The sequence below is a fragment of the Centropristis striata genome, chromosome 15 (genome assembly GCF_030273125.1).
Source record: "Centropristis striata isolate RG_2023a ecotype Rhode Island chromosome 15, C.striata_1.0, whole genome shotgun sequence".
NCBI lineage: Eukaryota > Metazoa > Chordata > Actinopteri > Perciformes > Serranidae > Centropristis > Centropristis striata.
This window is the reverse complement of record NC_081531.1, coordinates 5,918,511-5,941,059: the sequence shown is the minus strand read 5'-3', so window position 1 is coordinate 5,941,059 and position 22,549 is coordinate 5,918,511. Positions and strand designations below refer to the sequence as shown.

Here is a 22,549-nt window from a genome sequence, read left to right as displayed (position 1 = left end):
TCAGAGACCTCTTTTCTTTTTCCTATTCATATGACTTCCCATACTGGATACGTCTTTCTGGTTTCTTTGTTTTGTTAAACATCCATCAGTGAACAGAGGAAGACAAGCAGTTTGGTTGAGGAATGTCACTCTGACTCTGATGTCCCTCTGTGACATCAGAGAGGGCCTGATTGTTGGTATTGTTATTGATTATCTCAGGAAGAGCATCATCCAAGTTTTAAGTAGGATGAATCTTTTTGTATTTTATTTGAAAGCATTTTTTTAGGTTGAATTATTTGCAGTTTAATTTTTTTGCAGTTTCATTTTTTGCAGTTGAATTTTTTACGTTGAAAAACATTCAGATACATAATTTCAATGCAAAAATATTCAGTGCTAGAAATTCAACGTCTTTTTTATTTCAAACTCTGATGACACAGATTTACTTCCTATCATATTATCATATTACATAACAAATATGATAAGAGTATGCTCCGCAATACTGTATGCTAATTCTACTACAGAAGAGAGATGAAGATCAATGCAATTAGTTGTGTGGGGAAAAAATATCGGTATCTGTAATTGGCTAAATGAGTTGCAAAAAATCGGCATATCGGATATCGGCAAAAAATCCAATATCATGCATGAGCGTCAGGATATCGTGAAAAAGACACAAAATTACACCAAAAAAACTAAAAGGACAAAAAAAAAAAATTAAAATGTACAAAAAATACCTTAAATGACACAAAATGACCCAAAAAAAGACACAAAATGTGGGAAAAAAATATCGTTATCAGTTTTGGTAATCGGCTAAATAAGTTGCAAAAAATCAGCATATCGGATATCGGCAAAAAATCCAATATCGTGCATGAGCGTCAGGATATCGTGAAAAAGACACAAAATGACAAGAAAAGATACAAAATTACACCAAAAAAACTAAAAGGACAAAAAAAGACTTAAAATATACAAAAAATACCTTAAATGACACTAAATGACCAAAAAAAGACACAAAATGTGGGAAATTGTGGGAAAAAATATCGGTATCGGTTTCGGTAATCGGCTAAATGAGTTGCAAAAAATCGGCATATGGGATATCGGCAAAAAATCCAATATCGTGCATCCCTATTAAAATGGTCTGTCCAAGTGAGGAGAAATGGACAAACATGAGTCCAGTCTGAAGGACTGATTCAACCTCTCATTAGAGGCATCAGCAGCTGGTCACTTTTTTTTTTTTTTTCCCAGCATGCTCGGAGTCAGATTTCCTAAGAGCACAGCACTCTGAGCTCTCTGGAAGACTGAGCGAATTCTTTTTCTTCTTCACTTTCTAATGTTGGTGCATTAATTCAAACCTGCAGTTATCTCAGATGAAATTGGAGTGAAAACATTTCATAGAATGCTGTTAAAAAGTAAAAGATGACAATATTCAGTATAAGCTCATCTCACGTGAGGGACGGGATGACTCATGCGTTATATAACGCTTTGTTTCATGCAAGCTGCACTTCAGACTGCTGCCGAGCAAGATTTTAACTGAACTAATTGGATGTCAGTACAATCATTATGTAACTATGTTTTTAGAGAAGTATATCCTGTCTAGCTGTCTCAGAGTTCTGTTCCCTGGCTTTACGCTTCGGGGAAAATAAATGAAATGAAAACCAGAGAAATGCGCTCACGCTCACAGTTCAGATCAGACAAACTCAGTTGATACAAAGAATTTTGGACAAATAATGAAGCAGACAACAACTAAAACATCTCTCTGTCTGTGCATTTATATATTTTTTTATATTTTATTGTTACCTTTAATCTAAGTCCTTTGCTATAAGTTTAAAGGTCCATTCTGACCTCCTGAGTGTGTAACAGTCAGCTTCAAGCCAGAGACTCCTTGGAAAGTAAGAACTTGATACTTTGGGATTTGTCAGAAAAGAAAATGACACAAAAAAGACACAAAATGACAAAAAAAAGACACAAAATTACCACCAAAAAAAGACACAAAATTACCACAAAAAAGACACAAAATGACAAAAAAAAAAGACAAAATGACCTAAAAGAAAGACACAAAATGACCAAAAAAGACACAAAATGACAAAAAAAAGACACAAAATGACAAAAAAAGACACAAAATTACCAAAAAAGACACAAAATGACTAAAAAAAGACACAAAATTACAAAAAAAGACACAAAATGACTAAAAAAAACATGATGAGAAATCATCTCTCGACCCTAAGGTTGAGAATAGCTGCTGTAGGTTTAATGAAATGATGCTAGAGACCAAAAACAGAGAACTTTTAATACCATAGAAAATAAAACTAAAAATCCTTACAGCAAAATAAACTGTCATCAAATGATTCGGGAGCTTAATATACTGTGATGAGATTGAAATGGCAGGTACAGATAGACAGGTTCATCCTCAGGTTTCTCCTAATTAGTCAAGAACTGAAATGTAAAAAATGTAGATGCATATTTCAGATTATGACTCATCAGTGTTCTTGACAATCCGTTGAATATTTCCTGAAATATTTAAGGAGTACTTTGTGTTATGTGCAGTATATGGAGCAGTGAGACGTCTCCTCAGTGATGACAGAAGGAAGGAGGCAGCATGGTCGTCTGAACAGTGTGCTGCTCATTAAGGATGGAGGTCAATGTGCTATTTCTGTAACACAACATACCTGTCAGCTAGTGCTCACTGCAGGTTGGAAAGTAGCATCATAAATTGAGCATTGCGGTGCGAATTGTCATTTGGCCAAACAAATCCATGCACGATAGTGTTGGTTAATGCCTCTTGCTAGTGTAACTTTTAATAAACACAGAAATGCTATCTTTCCGTCCATATTATGCTTAGCTGTCAGTTAATAAAGTTTTGTTTTTATTGTTTTCAATGGATCAAACTGATGCAGAAGAAAGGGCTTAAATCTCCGCTTAGCATGCTAATCGTGAGATAGCACATTACGCAGTATGCTGCACTAAAAGTACATTAACATGAACCCAATTAGCTGATATACTATATTACATGTAAGTGTCTCATATCAAATGATTATGGGCATTACGCTAAGCAACATGAATGTCATCCCTGAATTACACAGTAATGCAACATAAGAAGTGAATAAAGCTAAATTTCTGCTTAGCATGCTAATCACGCTACAACAACGTCTGCAACTCCATAAAACACTTTTCATAAGGTACCACACCATCCAGCACATACACATTGAACATTGATATTTACTAGAAACTATTAGAATATTATTGGAGAATAGACTTACAGATGAGATGAGTCAGGGTGTAAATCCAGAGTGAATTGTGTTACTGACCAGGTGTAGGCCTATCACACAATGGGGCGGAGCTCCACTAAAAGTCGTCCGATCGGAAACAGTGCAATGCCGACTTGCAGACTTTTCCAAAGGAAACAACTTTGCCATTTTGTGCATTTTGTTCAAGACATTCATTTCAATGGGTCGTTGGTTTAATGGTACAATGTTGCCTACAGGCATGTTATGTATTGTACTAGAGCTGCAACTATTATTCGATTAATGGAACAATAATCGATTACTAAATGAATCGTAAAAAAATAAAAATATTAATATCGTCCCACGTGAACGATCGGTTCTGATCGGTAATCGGATCGGTAATCGGATCGGTGAAGCTTTCGGTGAGCGGTATCGGTCCCAAAAAACCTGATAGGACCATCTCTAATTTTTAATTCACGTGCAAAAAGACTGTTTTGTAGTTTTATTATTTATTTATTTTTTCTGCTATTTTTGTGTATATAAATGGTAAAAAAAATTAAATGGTACATTTCCATAGACACCTGTGTCTTTTGTTTGTATTTTGGGTTCCTGGCAGCTTTATACTTTAATCAAAATAAAATGAAAAATCTGACTGATAGCCAAGTTTGTGTGGAGAAAAAGGAGCCATGCATGTGATGTAAGGACAGACTGAAAGATGCTAAACAGAGACAGAAATTAATGCAGAGGAAGTTGACATAATTGAACCTAAATCTCCTGGACTTCAGAGGTTTAAACATGATAAAAAAAAAGCATTTTTCTACATAAAGTAGCAGCTGAAGGGAGCAGAGGGAGGCAGAGAAAAGGAGGATAGAGATGATGTGGAGGCTGAGCGAGCCTCGTCTCCCTCCTGTCACATGGACAGCAGTCAGGCTTGTTACTTGAGCAGCAGACAGTGAGACGAGCCGGTCCTGACAGCTCAGGAGAGATCTCAAAGGACACGCAATGTCAGCATCAGTGAGGCTTCAGTCTAATCACAGAGGAGAGGGAGAACAGGCTGTTACATCATGTTACAGGTTCATAATACTGCATGGAAAAGAAAGGTCCAAAAAGCCTGCAATGAAGGTAGGGATGTCAAAAGTATCGATACTCAAAAAAGTATCGATACTAAAACATTTTATCCGGATATAATACTCATTTTCACAAGCCTTACCAGCCTTATTTATTATTATTGTTACTATTATTATATATTACATATCATATTATTTTATAATTATATTATTTTACTTATAATTATTTATATTTTTCATTTTATTTTATATTGTTTATTATTTATTATTACATATCATATTATATTATATTATATATATTATATATTATATACTGTATTATTATTATTATTATTATTATTATTGTTATTATTATTATTATATACCCTCTAGTCACTATAGCATTGTTGCCATCATATCATCAGTATAATTACCTTCATCTTGTCAACCATCCTACCAACTGATCTGCTTTTTTTAACTTCTTAAGTGTCCTTGTTCTGTTCTATTCTGTGTTTTTTTCTATTGTTGTTTTTATTTATGCTACCTCAGTATTTTATTTTATTCTATTGTATTTTATTTTTATTGTACTTGAATACCGGACTGCTGTGACAACCGAATTTCCCTTCGGGGTTGAATAAAGTAATCTATCTATCTATCGATACCTAGCCAAGGAATGAACACTTAAGTTAAGTTGTTATTTTTTTTTATCAATCTTGCCTAATATTGTGCACAGCATACAACCTAAAAATATTGTTCTAATTGTTATTGTTTATTTATTTTTTGCACTACCTCAGACCTGAAGCTTGTTATCATAGTTGCAGTTTATTTTTGCACAACTGTTTTTATTATAAATATTTAACCTGTGGTTCTGTTCATTTTTACATGTTGCATTCTTCTTGTTAATAAAAATATTTCTGTAAAATTTTGGGGTCTTTGTTTTTATCCTTGTGGTATCGAAAAAGGTATCGAGTATTGAATATTTTCCTGAGTATCGGTATCGAGTTGAACATGTTAGTATTGTGACAACCCTAGATGAAGGGTAGGCTGGGGGATATGGTATGCATTATGATGCCAGTTAGGAGAAAAAAAGTGTTTTTTTGTCTAAATCATTTTGTGTTTGCAAACCAACTGAAGAAAGAAGGCAGTAAAGACATGATATATATATATTTTTTGAAACAGATGGTGTTTGGTGGTTTGATATACTGCAGACTAGCTGTCAGTCCGTTCTCTGTTTATGACAGACACCTGACTGAGGCCTTATGGCTCTGCTACACAAATCAGGCTCAGTCTCACACTCATTCCACCCTCTGGGAATTACAGGACTGTTAAAGAAATCAACATGATGCTCGCATGCTTGTCAACCATCAGGCTTCAGTTTAAGCAACTTACAGTGTTCACCAGCAGATTTACATTCTGTACTTAATAGGGGTGTGATGATACTCTCAGCTCACGAGACGAGACACGATATTGGGTTCACGAGAACGAGAACGAGACGAGATTTTAAGAAAACTACAATGACACAATATATGACTGGACCAACAGACTTTTATTTAACCGAGTTGCATATGCATTTTGAAATGTTTTATTATAACTCTTTACATGCATGATGCAAGCATGAGTTTTTAACTTCTTCTTCCACAAATTGAAACCAAAACTAAAATTTATAAAAGTTAAAATAAGATAAATAAAAAATAAAAAACCCCAGAGGGATTAATGAGACTCTATAGGTGACTTATGGTTTTCGATCCTCGCGTAATTGCTTAGCGACAGTTTCGACCGTGATCACATAAGTGATGGATTAAACACGGGAGACTCAACTGTGCAACAACTGCCGCAGTCGCTAACTGCACAACATCAGCAGCTGATCAAAACAAAGCAGCATGGCTAATTATCATAAACATAGCTATCTTGAATTAACCGGCATCGCTAACTGCACAGAGTGTCCGGTGCTTGTTGTAAACAAACAGAGATCGCTAAGTGAACACCTCCTGCAGCAGCAGCACATACACACTGTACTGCTACAGAGCTAACTGTTAGCCTGTTAGCACATACACACTGTACTGCTACAGAGCTAACTGTTAGCCTGTTAGCACATACACACTGTACTGCTACAGAGCTAACTGTTAACTGCTAACTGCTAACTGCCGCATCATTCGTTCTTACCCTTCTTAACGAGCCGCCGGCCCCTGCTCCGTCATTCTGGCAGCTTGCTCCTTCTCATCCTCCTCTTATTTTCATTTTACTGCCCCCACAGGTAAATAGAAGTTTGGATAACTCACAAATCTCGCGAGACTGATTTTTAGCAAGTTTAATCTCGCGAGATCTCGTGCCACGAGATCTTGTCACACCCCGAGTACTTAATGATCATGTCTGATATAGGGCTGGGCGATATGGTCTGAAAAGAATATCATGATATTTAAGGGTATTTTTGTAATAACAATATTCTTGACGATATGACAAAATACTGAGAAATATCTTTAGAAAATATGATTAAAAAAATAAATATTCTGTATACATTTTTGTATTCTGTAATAAAAAATCAACCATAAATCTAAATTGTAATGTAAAGTGTCAAGTCTCAACAGTTGCCAAATACAAAAAAAAATACACTTGACTGTTCAGTGCAAAATGGAAGTATTAGAAAATAATTAAAAAACTTATACAAATGTCAGTGGTAGAATGTAACTAAGTACATTCACTCAAGTATTGTACTTAAGTACAATTTTGAGATACATCCACTCAATTTGTGTATTTTCATTTATGTAACTTTATACTTCTACTTCACTGAGTAGAAGTAAAACTACCTAAATGAGCGGTTACCTTGACGACAGTGAAATGCTGCTTACATGAGTGCATCAAAAATAATTATCCAACAAAATCTACTTATATATAGAACATAAAAAACAATGCAAGTGGGTCCATTCTGCTTAACCAGAACTTTTACTTTGTAACTTTAAGTACATTTTGGTGTTGGTGCTTTTGTACTTTTGAATTTAATGATTTAACTAGAAGTAGAAGTGCTGCCATTATCGTATAACTGTATGTAAATAATGGACACAATGTATCGTATCGTATCGTATAGCTTCTCTGCATTCAGGTGATAAAAGTCCACACTCCTCTGCTCCAGATGTTTCTGACAGGTGAGCTAGAAAAAGGTTGAGCAGAGACAGAGTGTGCATACCTGATGCCTCTGACTCTGCTGCAGACGTGACGTGTTAGAAGGATCTAGTTCTCAGCAGGGTTGTGATCCAGCTCATGAATCCAGAGATCTAGGCTGCTTTCAGGGATTTGATTTTGGTGTAAGATTCAGTGTTGGTACTTGTAGCTCAGGGAGGACTTCATCCTTGTGGCTTACAGCCAGAATCTGCCCGGTGACAGCGGGTGAACACAATATCATTAAAGCTGTGTGATCCAATATAACAGCCCTGCAATGAATCCTGTGTGAAACTTTAACGTTCGGCTCTGTTGACATTGTGTCAGAGAGGTGTTAATTTACCTGCAGGCTGCATTTTAACACCAGAGTTTATGGTATTTTTCTTTGAATTTATGATATCCAAGTGTCTTTTATGTTGTGTACAATAAACCCTGATTCAATAAAGCGACCAAAACAACTTCAGAAAGGAAGCATTTGTTGCAGAAGTGTCCTCAGTGACATATCTTTATGTTGTCATGGCTCTGTGCACTTTTTCTCAGGGTTATTCCTACATTTTTTAATATAACTGTTCTTTAACTATCAGTGCTAAAGCCTGGTCACAATGTTATGGATTTTTAAGAAATCAGTCATTTGTTTTTTCTATAAAAGTTCAATTAATGGAAGCAGATGGACGTGTGGATGCCTCAGTCTAAAATGTTTTACTGCAGTTCAGCCATCAGATGGCAATATTCTTCCAGTCTACACCAGCAAGTGGTAGGTTTGCACATTAACCCTTTACTGGGCGAAGAACTATATTTGGTAACTTCAGTGGATATCAGAATGAGGTCCCCATGTCTCTCTGTTTGGTCGTAGAACCTCATGGATTTCTTCCAGCTAATCAGCAAAGATCAGGCACCATGACATCTGACCAATCAGTATGATAATAATATAATAATATTAACTTTATTGATCTGGACCTCCAATGTAAAAATGAAAAATTTGGAAAAAAAATTCTGCAAGAGTTATTCTTCAGTGACTTGTACCAGGAGAACTTGACTATGACGGCATATAAGGGCCAAATATGAATAAAAATAAAAATACAAACCCAGGGGGAGGGGAGGTAATATTTCCAGAAAAAAGTTGCAAATTTACTAGATTAAAGTGGCAAATCTACAAGACAAAAGTTGCGGACTTAAGAGATTTAAAATGGCAAATCTGCACAAAAAAGTCAGATTTCAGTCAGAAAAAAGCAACTTTTTTCTTGCAGATTCACCACTTTAAATCTGATAAATCTGCACGGTTGAACTTTGGAATTTGCAAGTATTTCAATGAGTGCCCTATAAAGGGTTAACAATGTCTCGACAAGTTATTTTGCTCAGATTTGTACACTAAAAAAAAGAGCATTTGGTTCCTTTGGGCTAAATCTATCTAATCTATCTATATCTAAAATGACAAGAAAAAGACTTAAAATGACCTAAAAAAGACATAAAACGACTAAACAAAGACGTAAATGACCCCAAAATACTTAAAATTACTAAAAAAAGATGTAAAAAATGTAAAATGACAAAAAATACCATCTATCTATCTATCTATCTATCTATCTATCTATCTATCTATCTATCTATCTATCTATCTATCTATCTATCTATCTATCTATCTATCTATCTATCTATCTATCTATCTATCTATCTATCCATCCATCAATCCATCCATCCATCCATCCATCCATCCATCTATTTTCCATCCATCCATCTATTTTCCATCCATCCCAGAGGGTTAAGCCTCTGTTTATGGTTACAAAAACCATGAACCGACTCGGTGTGAAGGCAAGAAACAACTTCAATCAATTAAAACTGAATGCATTTAATGAAATAAAGTATTCATAGAATCGGCTGGATTTCAGTTTAAAGCACTTTCATTGTGATCAACATGTTGTAAGTCCATGGAGAGTCTTTACAGCCACATGGAGCAGCTTTGAGGCTTTTATCCACCTGATCTCAAACCTGTAGTTACCACAAACATCCAGTGTAATCTGGCTCCTGCTGTGGCTGTCGTCTGTGTTAGTAGGACTGTTTTATTAACATGGCTGTATGCTAAAAACACAACATGTATACTAAAGTGAAACTATAAAGAGCCACAGAAAACCCTCTTCAACCAAAAACCAGTCCATCCTGGATTTAGCCACTCATATTTGTGCAGTCGGGCACTTTATTTGCGAGATAATCCCGACTCTGCAGGCCAACAAATCATGTCAAATCCTCTCTGAGAGCTGCAAACATGACGGATACTCAGGCCGTCCTGGCCCCGAGGCGTCCATCACTGTTCACCATTAGATTTCACCATGAATTGTCATGTTTCCCCCTGTGTGTTCTCTGACTCTGCAGCCATTCACTGGCTTATCAAAGGGTCAGCTGGTCCACTTCTGGGAAAGTACCTCTGCCTCACAAACCCCTGCTGGAGCAGTCATTTAAAGCACTAAGTGACCTTTTCATATCATCATCTGGGAAGGTATTCCTCTGGAAGTCCACTTAAGTTCCTGCTCTGCAGCGCCTCGTCCACAGAGTGGATGAAGGGGTCAATCATCTGTCTCATGTCCGGAGTGAAGGGGTCGAAGGAGGGCCGCGTGGCCCCCGAGCGTTTGAAATGCCCGTCCTGGTTGCTCTGGGCGCAGAGCAGCCTCTCCTCGGTCATGGTGACGTTCAGGAAGGCCGTGATGAGGCGGAGCTGAGGGACCAGAGACCGCTGCAGCTCCTCGAAGTGCACCACCAGCAGGCGGCGCCCGAACTTCAGCCAGCTCAGCGTGTGGGACGCCCACCAGGGGGCGTAACTGGACACGAACTCTGGCCATTCTGCAGGAGAAAGAGACGTTTTAGCATGAGTGGCTGTTTAAAACAGCATGGTGCAGCTCTGCTCGACTTAACTTCACTTTTGGTACCAAAAGAGCAGGGGCCAGATTCACAAAGCACTCTTAAGAGCAATTAACTTAACTTAATTGTAATGTTTTTTGTGTTTTTCTATGTGTGTTTTTTGTATTTTTATTATGTTTTTGGTGTGTTTTGAGTGCGTTTGTATGTATATTTTGTAATTTTGTGTGTGTTTTTGGTTTGTTTTGCATGTTTTATGTGTTTTAACTCGCTGAGTGTGTGAACAGTGAATCTACCTCAAAGTGTAATAACATGATTTGACTTTTTTTTCTAATTTAGCTTTGTGCATTCAGCATTTGTAATGCAATCTTTTGTGTTTACTGTTTTTTCAATATATATTTTTTTTGTTTTTATGTGTTTTTTGTAATTTTTGTGTGTTTTTTGTATTTTTATTATGTTTTTGGTGTGTTTTAAGTGTGCTTGTAAGTGTTTTTTTGTAATTTGTGTGTGTGTTTTTGGTTTGTTTGTCATGTTTTATGTGTGTTTTTTGTAATTTTTGTATGTTTTTTTGTGTGTTTTTGGTTTGTTTTTCATGTTTAATGTGTGTTTTTTGTAATTTCTTTGTGTTTTTGTGTGTTTTTTTGTGTTCAAAATGTTGATCCAGTAAGTCAAAATGAAAAAAATAATCGGGTCATATAGGTGAGGTTGTCTTGAAAACAATGATACCAACACGTCATGGTAAAGATGTTTAAGTGGTTCATACAGGCAGAATGAAAAGGAGTCCAAAACTGACAAAATAGCCCCAAACTCCAAAGGGTTAAGTAATGTGAATGCTTAGACTTCTAAGGATTAACATCTCTGATCTCGTTAGGTTGATAAGGGAACAAAATTCAAAAATGAATGAATTAAGTTTGACAGGTGTCATACCAAGGCCATAAAGCACATAATAAACTCAGTTCACTCAAACTAATACTGCTGCAATACAAAACAAACGAAGAAACCAACACAAATCCTTGAACAAAGTCTCCATACTGTGTATAATCCACAGATGAATCCTGTCAACATTTAGCTGGAAGGTCCCTGGAGAGAGGAATATCAGGATCATAGCAGCACACGGTGTCACGGGGAGTTTGCGTTACTTATTTGTAGTTTGGCTCGTTGATTTGGTCGCCAACACGTTGGTCAGTTGCAGCAGTAGCTGATGGAGGTAAACAGAGTCTGAGCTGCAGCTGCTCGTACCAAAGTCACTTTGTGTCTCTCAGTGCTGTCGTGTTGAACTGATCTCAGAGCAGTCTGTGGCAGCTGGTCAGTGTGCGTACGTGCAGCCTCCCAGGGGCCACAAAGCTTGATTCAGAATCTGCAAGCTTGATAAATTAATATAAAATGTTTGAAATGAGCAAATTAGTTGGATTTTACTTTCTTAACAATTAATATGACTTAAATTGAAGCTAAACGGTGTGAAATCAGCCACAAAAATGAGTTTATTTTGTATTTTTTTGACATTCATTTTCATCACTGCTCTCCCATAATGATAGAAGCAAAACCATCTCTTCAGGTTTCATTTGTTGTTTTGGAGACCATTTAACCCAAAATTGGACATTTTATTATAGTACTGGTAGCACCCTATGATGTAATTATTTCCTGATAATGTTATAACAGCTGAAAATGTAATAAAATTTGCACTTAACTTGATCAAAAATGTAATAAAACCCAATCTATCTATAAAAGCAAGAAGTGTGTGTGTGTGTGTGTGTGTGTGTCTAGGGCAGGGGTGGGCAATTAATTTTCCCAGGGGTCCACATGACCAATACCACGAAGGTTGCAGGGGCCGAACCAAAACTCTGAACTAAATTCTGCTCAATATTAATTTGATCGCTTTATTAAATACAGTAAATTATCTGGTTTCGAGCTTCTACTAATAAGAACCTTTTGCAAAGTTCCTATGGGTGTTTTTGTATTATATAAAGCTTGTTTTTCATGTTTGTAAATTTTCTAGGTGTTTTACAATGTTGTGATGCTTTTATTTTGAAAAGGTGAACTTAAAGATTGAATATGGAAAATTACCAGAATACCACCATGTATTAATCAAGATAGACAACAACAACAACAACAGAAAAATAATTCCAGCAGTCGGTTGCCAGACCGTTGCTAAGTGTAACACACCGTTGCTAGGGACGACGCTCTGATCAGAGTAAAAACTCCTCCTGAAAATGTAATAAATTCCCAATAATGTAATAAGATATTACATTATCGGTAAAATTTTTATTACAATATCAGTTAGGATATACATTATTGGTAAAGTTATTACATTATTGGGTTTTATTACATTTTCGATCGAGTTAAGTGCAGATTTTATCACATTTGCAGGCGTTATTATTACATTATCAGGAAATGATTACATTATAGGATGCTACAGTACATAAATACATTAGCATGGAGTGAAGTTATGCAGAATGCACATTTATTAATCTGCGTATTAATCTTATTAATAATGGGTTTTGAAAGGTGTGGGTTAGATAGTGTAAAATGTCATCAGTGAACAGACTTTAAAATCATAAAGGATGCTAGTGGATGTTGTTTATTTTCTCATTATCTTCAATAGTGCAGGTTCAAGTGTTGTTGGATGTAAATATGAGTGTATGTGCAGGGCAGCGCTGTCAAGTAGATGTAAACAGCTGAAAGGAGCTGACGATACAATGTGGCATATAAATGTGTTGATGGATTTTTATTAAAGTGCCCATAAGCATTCAAAAGCATCAAGTAAATACGACCATTGTATCCTGAGAAACGTTTGCAGCGACTATCTGCGCTGGATGCTGGATTGAAGCTGCTCTTGACATTTACTGTATATGAAAACGTTTCCATGGTGCTAAAGGTGAGGCGGTGGGCAATCAGACCCACTCGATCGTTATCAGACGTTCTCAGCCAAGAACCCTCTACAACATGGGTCTCAAACTCGCCGCCCGCGGGCCAATTGTGGCCCTCGTGATGATATTTTGTGGCCCCCACCTTGATATGAAAGTTTAATGTGAGTTATATGAATGGCACTTTACTGTTTTGTGTGTGGAAGGTCCCTTTAATTACTTTTTTTGGTAATTTTGTGTCTTTTTTGGTAATTTTGTGTCTTCTTAAAATAATTTTGTGTCTTTTTTTTGGTCATTTTGTTTCTTCTTTAAGTAATTTAGTTTTTTTTTCAGTCATTTTGTGTCTTCTTTTGGTCATTTTGTGTCTTTTTTTAAAATAATTTTGTGTCTTTTTTAAATAATTTTGTGTCTTTTTTAAATAATTTTGTGTCTTTTTTGGTAATTCTGTGTCTTTTTTAGTAATTTTATGTCTTTTTTTGCAAATTTTGTGTCTTTTTTAAAAATAATTTTGTGTCTTTTTTTGGTAATTCTGTGTCTTTTTTTGGTAATTTTGTGTCTTTTTTGGATCATTTTGTGCCTTTTAAAAAAAAAAATTTAAACTCTTATCAGCTAAAAAAAGCACCAAATTCTTTCCACATGCTCTCTATCACCATAGGTTTCAATTTCTGGTAGGAGCCACTTCATCAAGATTGAGGATCGAAGACGGCAGCCATAGAAAGTCTATGAGAACCATTAAATCTTCCAAGCCACTTAAAAGGTCAATCTTGGTGTCAAAATATACATTTGGTGGGTCAAGGAATCATTTAAAGTTATTGAGAATATCACTAGATGATTATTTGATCAAATAGATATGTTCATTTTCACCCAGACTGGTAGGCAACTCCCTGCAGCAGGGAATCCTGAGCTAAAAATGTTTGAAATCTATGTTCACAGGAGAGTGTGGATTAGCTGCCATGCACACTGCTCAAAAAAATCAAGGGAATGTTTTCAACTCATGTCAGATCTTGTATAAACATTTTCCCAACGGAAAATGTATATTTTGACACCAAGATTGACCTTTTAAGTGGCTTGGAAGATATATTGGTTCTCATAGACTTTATATGGCTGCCATCTCCGAAAAATGCCATCTACCAAAAATTTAAACCTATGGTGATAGAGAGAATATGGAAAAAATGTGATGCTTTTGTCCAGCGTGTTCCCTTTCTTCTTAAATCTGGTCCTAAACCACCTGACTATTATATTTGTCCAAACAAATGTTCCTTAACCCTAGGGAGCCAAATTTTCCTGTTCATTTCCGCTGTTTATTTTTTGTTAAATGCATGTATTTCTTCAACCCTTTGATGCAGAATAAAGTAATATACACCATTTTTTTCAGGACTACCTGTGCTACCAGAATATATGGCTTCTGTCATATGTCACATGAATGTGCAAAAAGTTATATAACTCTGAAGACAAAATAACAAATAAAGCGGAAATTTAATCTGTACCAGGCATTAAAATGAACAAGAAATTGAAGAAAACAAGAGTGGTCTAATCATTTTTTCCGTGACTAAAAACAAATTCACATGCCATGATCACTAAATTAAATTAATCTAAAAACTTTAAACCGAACCCGTGGCAGAGTGCCACATTAACCCACTTTATAAGAAGAAACCACTTTCACAAGACGAATTACAAACATCTTTGCAAACACTTCCTAATCATTTTTTAACAGACAGTAATTGTAGACGACAATTATTCATCTGCAAATGGTCTTTGCTTGGTTACGGCAATGGAGATATTCCAGCAGAATTCATACGGTGCATCACTGACTGATTGACAATAATGTGATTAGTAACGTGAGGAAGGAGATCAGGACAGCTGGAACACATTTATATCAGTCCTGATGCTAGAAGTGAACATCTTGTTGCAGCCTTAATCACTTTTTCCTCAATAGTTTCCCTGTTTCTTGTAGCAGAAACAGGCAAAAACAAGCATTGAAGACATAATCAGCTGTATATGGAACTGATGCAATGCCATATGTCTAGACCACTTCTTCTAAATGGGGCCATTATTTGAACTATTAACTTAAAGAAGATTTTTTAGTAGTGTTTATAGTGTGTTTCCAGGTTCCTTTACGCTGCATATCCTATGTTTCATCATCCAGCTCTATATACAGTACCAGTCAAAAGTTTGGACACACCTCATTCAAAGCAGACTATGTTTTATATTTTAGATTCTTTACACTGTGACGTCACTCATTGGTTTGTGGCCCGTTGGAAGCATCGAGTTCAGCGTTACACTCGTCGCCATCTTGTGTCCGATACAGGAAGCAGACCATATTTGGTATCTGATCACTGACTACAGCCTCTCTACACCTCAACCTGACTGAGAGAAGCTGCTGCTAATTCATGTTAGCATTAACTGGAGCATTAACTGGGATGTTAGCTTTGGCTAGCAAAAAAACAAAAACTAAATGTACATTACTGACCTCAGAAAAATGAGCAGCGACTCTTTGGAGTGTCTGTTAGTCCAACCAAACACTGAACAAGACATTTCTACTCAATAAAACGTTCAAATAAACTGTCATTAAGTGAAATTACAGTGAAAGGGTCAAAGTTATGAGACCAAACCGCTAAACGTCCTTTTTATATCTATATAGCGTTATATATAACTTTATGGACACGTTGCCGTGGATATGCATTGTTCTGCTTCTCTCCTGATGACGGCTCGCCTTGTTAGTGACCTGTCAATCAAAGGTAGCCCCGCCCCAAATCATACGATTCTTTATCTTCTATTTTCTTCTAAATGGGGCCATTATTTGAACTATTAACATGAAATTGTCTTGAGGAAGATTTTCTACTCACGATTGAGACCATAGTGTTGTCCAAAAAAATTTCGGAGGTAATAAATCAAGTGAGAAGTTTTCTCATTTTGCATTGGAATGAATGGACCAAAACGCTTCTGCAGCCAAACTTAGCGCCCCCTGCTGGAATTTTTGGTAGGCACTTCCTGGTTTGCATCCCTGCTCAGACCCGGAGGTTGCCGCCTGATTTTATATGAGCGCTGCTGCAGTGTGCCTGTCTGCTTCACTGTAATCGTTGTGCATAATGGCATGAAAGCACTGAACTGACTTACCTTTGCTTTTCCACTGTGCATCTGTGGCGTGTCCTAAATGTCCGGCACACTTGCGGTTGAATTCAGCCACGAGGGAGCGGTAAGGGTTTCGAATCAGCAGGATGGCAGAATCGAACATCTCAATCTCCTTCTGACCGCTCTCGTGGGTCTTTATGCAGATGCTGCGGCCGCTCTTCCAGTAGTCCTTCTCCCCTTTGAAACCTGGTACCAATGAATAAATGAATGGATAATGGTCAGCTGCGAGCCGATATTTTTCACAGAGCACTCACTCAAAACGCTCGTCTGAATGGCGTCGATGTGCCCTCCGTACCTCTGTTGTACAGCGTGCCGTCAAAGTAGAAGCTGCCGGTGTAGTATCCCGTCACGAGTTCAATCAGGTGTCGAACCCAGGTGTTCCCTGCACCAGGAAAACTAGAGAGAGCCACCAGGGAGCTGGACCTCTGAGGCAGGAACATCCTCTCCTTGCACCTGGAGTCTGGAAGGAGATTTTGCTGTCAGTTTTAGCAACAAAGCAGCACCACATCAGAATATATATGAAAAGTGTGGATGCAGAGAGTGTATATGGCCCTAAAGGATTATCACGATATTTCAGGGTATTTTTGCGATAACAATTTTTTGACGATATAACAAAATACTGAAAAATATATAAAAAATATATATTTTTTTGTCCGTATGAATAAATAAAAAATGGTAAACAAATCATAAATCAATCAAAAATCTAAAATGTAGAACAAAGTGCAAATCTCAACAGTTGCCAAATACAACAAAAATTACTCTTGACTCTTGAGTATTAGCAAATAATAAAAAAATAACCATGTTCATGTAAATTCAGTGCTCTTATTTTGAAAGTTGCATGTCTTTTTGTGTCTTTTTTAAATAAGTTAGTGTTTTTTCAGTCATTTTGTGTCTTTTATTTGGTCATTTTGCGTCTTTTTTTTGTCATTTTGTGTATTTTTTTGGTCATTTTGTGTCTTTTTTTTAAGTAATTTTGTTTTTTTCTGTCATTTTGTGTCTTTTTTCTGTCATTTTGTGTCTTTTTTTGGTCTTTTTGATACTGTCTCCAGCGGCCCCCAGGTAATTTGAGTTTGAGACCCCTGGTTTATAAGATGGGGAACATCTGGGGCTCCACTCATATAATTCCCTATGAATAATATTCACTGTGGTTGTGTTGATTTCTAATTTCTGGGTAACCTCACGCGGGCCGGACAAGGACCCCCAAGGACTACCCATGTCTTATGTGGAGGGCCTACAATGGATTACATTTCAGAACAAAAGTAACGCAGAACAAATCATACGTGACACGGATTGCAGCTTGGTTGCAAGAGTGAAAATAGAGCCGAGTTGAGATTTCGTGTCTGATCTAAGTTTAGGATGCACACTGCTTTCAAGAGCAATTTCCTCATCAATCATGCACTCAGAGTTTCCCCAAGGAAACGACACTATATTCAGGGACAGTGTCAGGCAATAGACTCGTCTCAGCTGAGGATATTTTTACAGACCACTTTACAGGAGGAGACTGCTGCGCGTGATTCGTAAAAACTGAATGCCATGGCAGGTAATTATTACATTGTCCCATCTCAAATTACACTAGTGTTGAGAATCTCCTGCAAAGAAATTGCTCTGATCTTTCCGAATTCTGCAGAAAAAAAGCATTGACAAAGCATGAACTCAGACTTTTTATACATCCGCATCATGTTGTAGTTATTTCGACATCCTTTCAATATGTTTCTTGATATTAAATCACAGCAAAACAGCAGCACTGTCTCACTCCCAGCTCATTAGACACAATGTTGTTGTCTTCTTTCAGATTTTATATTTAGTTTTCAGTGAATTTTCAGTATTATAATATTGGGCGATTAATCAATCATTATGCTAATGAATCATAATTATGACTCAACAGTAACTTTTACAGCTTCACATCTGGTAGAAATGGATTCAGCACAAAAAATACTACAGGAACAACCAAGAAAACACTTTTACCCCAAAATGCCTACAGCATGAGTGTCAAACTCGCGGCCTGCGGGCCAATTGCGGCCCTTGTAACGATATTTTGTGGCCCACACCTTGATATGAGAGTTTAATGTGAGTTTTATATGAATGGCACTTTACCGTGTTGTGTGTGGAAGGTCCCTTTAATTACTTTTTTTGTAATTTTATGTATTTTTTTAATAATTTTGTGTCTTTTTTAAAATAATTTTGTGTCTTTTTTTAATAATTTTGTGTCTTTTTAAAATAATTTTGTGTCTTTTTTTTTTTTTTAGAAATTTTGTGTCTTTTTTTATAATTTTGTGTCTTTTTTAAAAATAATTTTTTGTCCTTTTAAAACAATTTTGTGTCTTTTTTTTTTTTTTAGCAATTTTGTGTCTTTTTTGGTCATTTTGTGTCTTTTTTGTGTCATTTTGTGTCTTTTTAAAATAATTTTGTGTCTTTTTTGGTAATTCTGTGTCTTTTTTTGTTGATTTTGTTTCTTTCTTCAGTAATTTAGTTTTTTTCCATTATTTTGTGTATTTTTGGGTCATTTTGTGTCTTTCTTGTCATTTTGTGTCTTTTTTTAAAGAAATTTAGTGGTTTTTTTTGGTCATTTTGTTTCTTTTTTGTCATTTTGTGTCTTTTTTAGTAATTTTGTGTCTTTTTTTGGTCATTCAGATCCTGCCTCCAGCGGCCCCCAGGTAATTAGAGTGTGAGACCCCTGTCCTACAGGCTTCCAGCCCTGTCTAATAGTTACATCCTGATGATTGACACGTAGCTGTATTTGTATAACAAATATCTCACCAAGCACAGGTGTGTGATACACCTGGTAGTGGTCGTGTCCGGTGGGTGGTGTGTGTGTGGAGTTGGCGGTGTGATTGAGCCCGGTGCTCCCCACACACTGCTGGTTGTCAGCCTGCTGGGTGAGGCTGAACAGAGAGGACGTCCACGTACAGAAGCAGTGGGGCTTCCTGAACACAGCCAGCAGGAGCTCCTGCAAAGCAAAAAGCACAAGTGTTCTCCACGTCTCTCTATGACTCATCTCCTCCCAAGACTTGTGTTCGACCCACGGCTGATGTGTCAGCTCGCTGCAGAGGGAAACTCATTTTTTTTTTTCCACTTACGGGAGGTCAGAATGCTCAATGTCGAAGCACAAGGACAGACGCTGCAGTAAACATTTGAGCAAAAAGTTCTGCATAATCACACATGCATGCACACACACCACACAATTAATCACAAAGCAGTCGCCGCCTGATGAAGTGCAATATGTCTTCCAGCCATTTCTGTGTTCAGAGGAGACACAGCTGCATCCAGTGAGATCTCAGTGCAAGATCCAGACTATCTACTTCTCATTAGAGGCACATTAAACCTTTTAATATTCAGCAGAAATCTCCCACATGTGATCTCCTGGGAGAGGAGCCGGCTCTCTGAGCTATAGAGGCTCCTCTCTGCTGGAGAACGGCCGGCACACTATAGAAAGATGTGTGCTATAAATCAAGGTGATTATAGTTGACAAAAACTAACGAAAACTAGAATTCGTTAACTGAAATAAAAATAAAAACGAGAGTTTTAAAAAAACAACAACAATGACTAGCTGAAACTGTATTGTGTGGTTACAAAACTAACTAAAATTATTGTAAAAATGTCCTTTGTTTTCCTCTTTGTCAACTTTTTTCATACATAATCCAGTGTTTCTATTTCTCCGCTGCTGAGTGCGGTTCCAGGAGAGGCGCTAGTGAAATTACCGTAATGACACCATGTTGGCTGTAAAGAGAAACTTCTCAGCTTTCAGAAAACATTGGAATTTTACCGATAGCCCAAACCGTTTAGTTATTATGGTAAAAGTGTCACTCTGTAAACTTTGGATGTTGTGTTTTCACTGTGTTAATGTGAAAGTCTTCAATTCAACCACAAATCACTTTTTTTGCGGCGGCGCTGAAAATCCAGCAGTGGCTGCAGAATACATGTAGGGGAAACACTACATAATCCTTTTTGGTTGATATGAAATGTATTTATTTAGCTCCAACTAAACAGCTGCTGGTTAGTGAACATGCAGGAAGACATGGTAAATATGTTCACTGAGACTGGGATGTCTACACTAGAACCAGTCAAACAGTGCTTTTTTAATTTTTGAAGATCGACTGCTTTCTGGTATAGTTTATGCTTTAAATTTGCTTTTCTGCTTGCTCTGGTATTGCTGTATTTGTATTTTATTCTATTTAGTGGGTTTTCACTTGACAGGCCTGAGTCACTTAAGTGCAAATTGGCCTGTTCTAAGGCTTTGTTTTATAGTTTCTGGGGGTGCGGTCTTGTGCCTTTATAACTATAGTATAAGCTGTAAATCTCCAGTGCATTCTTAATTTTTGAGGATCTACTTGGCTTCTGGTTGCTGGCATAGTTTATGCTTTAAATTTGCTCGCAAAATCTGGCACCACACACATACCCCATTACAAAAAACTAAAAGTAACACTAAAACTAATAAAAACTCAACTAAAACTAAGCATTTACAACAAATAAAAAAATAAACTAAAACTAGCAAACACACTCTAAAAAGAATTAAAAAAACAATAGGGACCTCGCAGGTAATTACCTGCTCGGGCCCTAACTAACTGAATTTGAAAACAAAATTGAAACTAAAACTAATGAAAAATCCAAAACTATTATGACCTTGCAAGGGAATTCACTATTATAATGAGGGTCCTCACAAAGATAGAAGTACAAGAATGTGTGTGTGTGTGTGTGTGTGTGTGTTGTTGTTGTACTTCCTACATAGTGAGGACCACAACAAGTCCTCACTTCTTTAAAGCCTTTTTTGAGATCTCAGACTTTGTTTTAAGGGTTAAAGGTTACATGATAATGGTAACTAACTGAAACTGTATTGTGTGGTTATAAAACTAACTTAAATTATAGTGAAAATGTCCTTCGTTTTCCTCTTTGTCAACTTTTTTCATACATAATGAAGATGGATAAGACAAAGGAAATAAAGGCAAAATTTACTGTGACCTCTTTTAATCTCCCACCCAACAAATACCCCATTACAAAAAACTACAACTAATAAAAACTAGACTAAAACTAAAGCATTTAAAAAAAAAAAAAATTAAACAAAAACTAGCAAACTCACTCTAAAAACTCATTAAAACTAACTGAATTTGAAAACAAAAATTCACAACGAAATTAAAACTAAAGCTAATGAAAAATCCAAAACTATTATAACTTTGCTATGAATTCATCATCATCCCTGTCATTTTCAGAGAAGTGATTCTAACCTTGTCTGTGCAGGTCTCGATGCAGGACTGCGTGGTGAGGTTGGGCTGCAGGGAGTGGATGGGGAAGGTGCTGATGGTGTTCTTCGGTAACTTGAAGCAGCCGCGGTAGTGAACGTTTCTGACTGGAAAAAGAAAAACACATTAGAAAAAAATTGCAGAAAGTTTAATGTGAGTTTTATATGAATGGCACTTTACCGTGTTGTGTGTGGAAGGTCCCTTTAATTACTTTTTTTTCGTAATTTTGTGTCATTTTTGGTAATTTTGAGTCTTTTTTTAAATCATTTTGTGTCTTTTTTAATAATTATGTCTTTTTTAAAAATAATTTTGTGTCTTTTTAAAATAATTTTGTGTCCTTTTTTTGCCCACTTTGTGTCTTTTTTGTCATTTTGTGTCTTTTTTAAATAATTTTGTGTCTTTTTTGGTAATTTTGTGTCTTTTTTTTGTAATTTTGTGTCACTGGTGGCAGGATAACAAGAATAGATTTAGTAGGATTCACCTGCATTAACCAGCATTTGGAAGCACTTTAATTTATTCACAGATGAGGGCAAATAAAGCGAAATAAATGATCCGATTTTTAAAAATAGACATATATATTCGACATCAGGGTTGAATTTAAATGATCCATCCTATAGTACAGTATTTCTGCCCTAATTACATTCTTATAGTTGAATTAATTCTGGTGTATAATACATTCACAATTCAGCTGCAAATCTCCAGAGATACTGAACACTCTGACCATGAATATTAATACTGTATATGTTATAAACTCCTTATATAATATATTTGACCTCGCCAACATCAATAATGTGGTGCATATCTTTAAAGAGCAGAAAGCAGTTTTTATAAGAGAAACACTCCTGTATAATGAGAAGTGAATATTCCACATTGCTTTTGTTATCAGGTGTTTTGGATTATAAAGGCCAACACACAGTTCTGACAGTGGAGTCACAGGAGGAATACTGATATGTTTCTTATATATACGTACAGACTAAATGTACGTCAGAAGCCGTGTGCAGACTCAGTTCTTTCAAGCATCCTCTATAAATGTTTCCAATCAAGTGTTAAGCTGCACTAAGCGTGATTTTATGCAAAAATGC

General features: G+C 36.4%; 1 protein-coding gene across 1 annotated transcript in view; it reads right to left on the bottom strand.

The window, feature by feature from the left end:
• Positions 1–9,220: 9,220 nt before the first annotated feature.
• Positions 9,221–22,549, bottom strand: part of wscd1b (WSC domain containing 1b) — a 37,544-nt gene continuing 24,215 nt past the window's right edge. The window contains exons 5-9 of the mRNA XM_059351968.1: positions 21,453–21,574; positions 18,991–19,180; positions 16,529–16,693; positions 16,219–16,419; positions 9,221–10,222 (exon numbers count right to left, since the gene is read on the bottom strand). Of these exons, the coding sequence (XP_059207951.1) occupies positions 9,870–10,222; positions 16,219–16,419; positions 16,529–16,693; positions 18,991–19,180; positions 21,453–21,574 (1,031 nt within the window). The 3' untranslated portion in view covers positions 9,221–9,869. The remainder of the gene's footprint in view (positions 10,223–16,218; positions 16,420–16,528; positions 16,694–18,990; positions 19,181–21,452; positions 21,575–22,549) is intronic.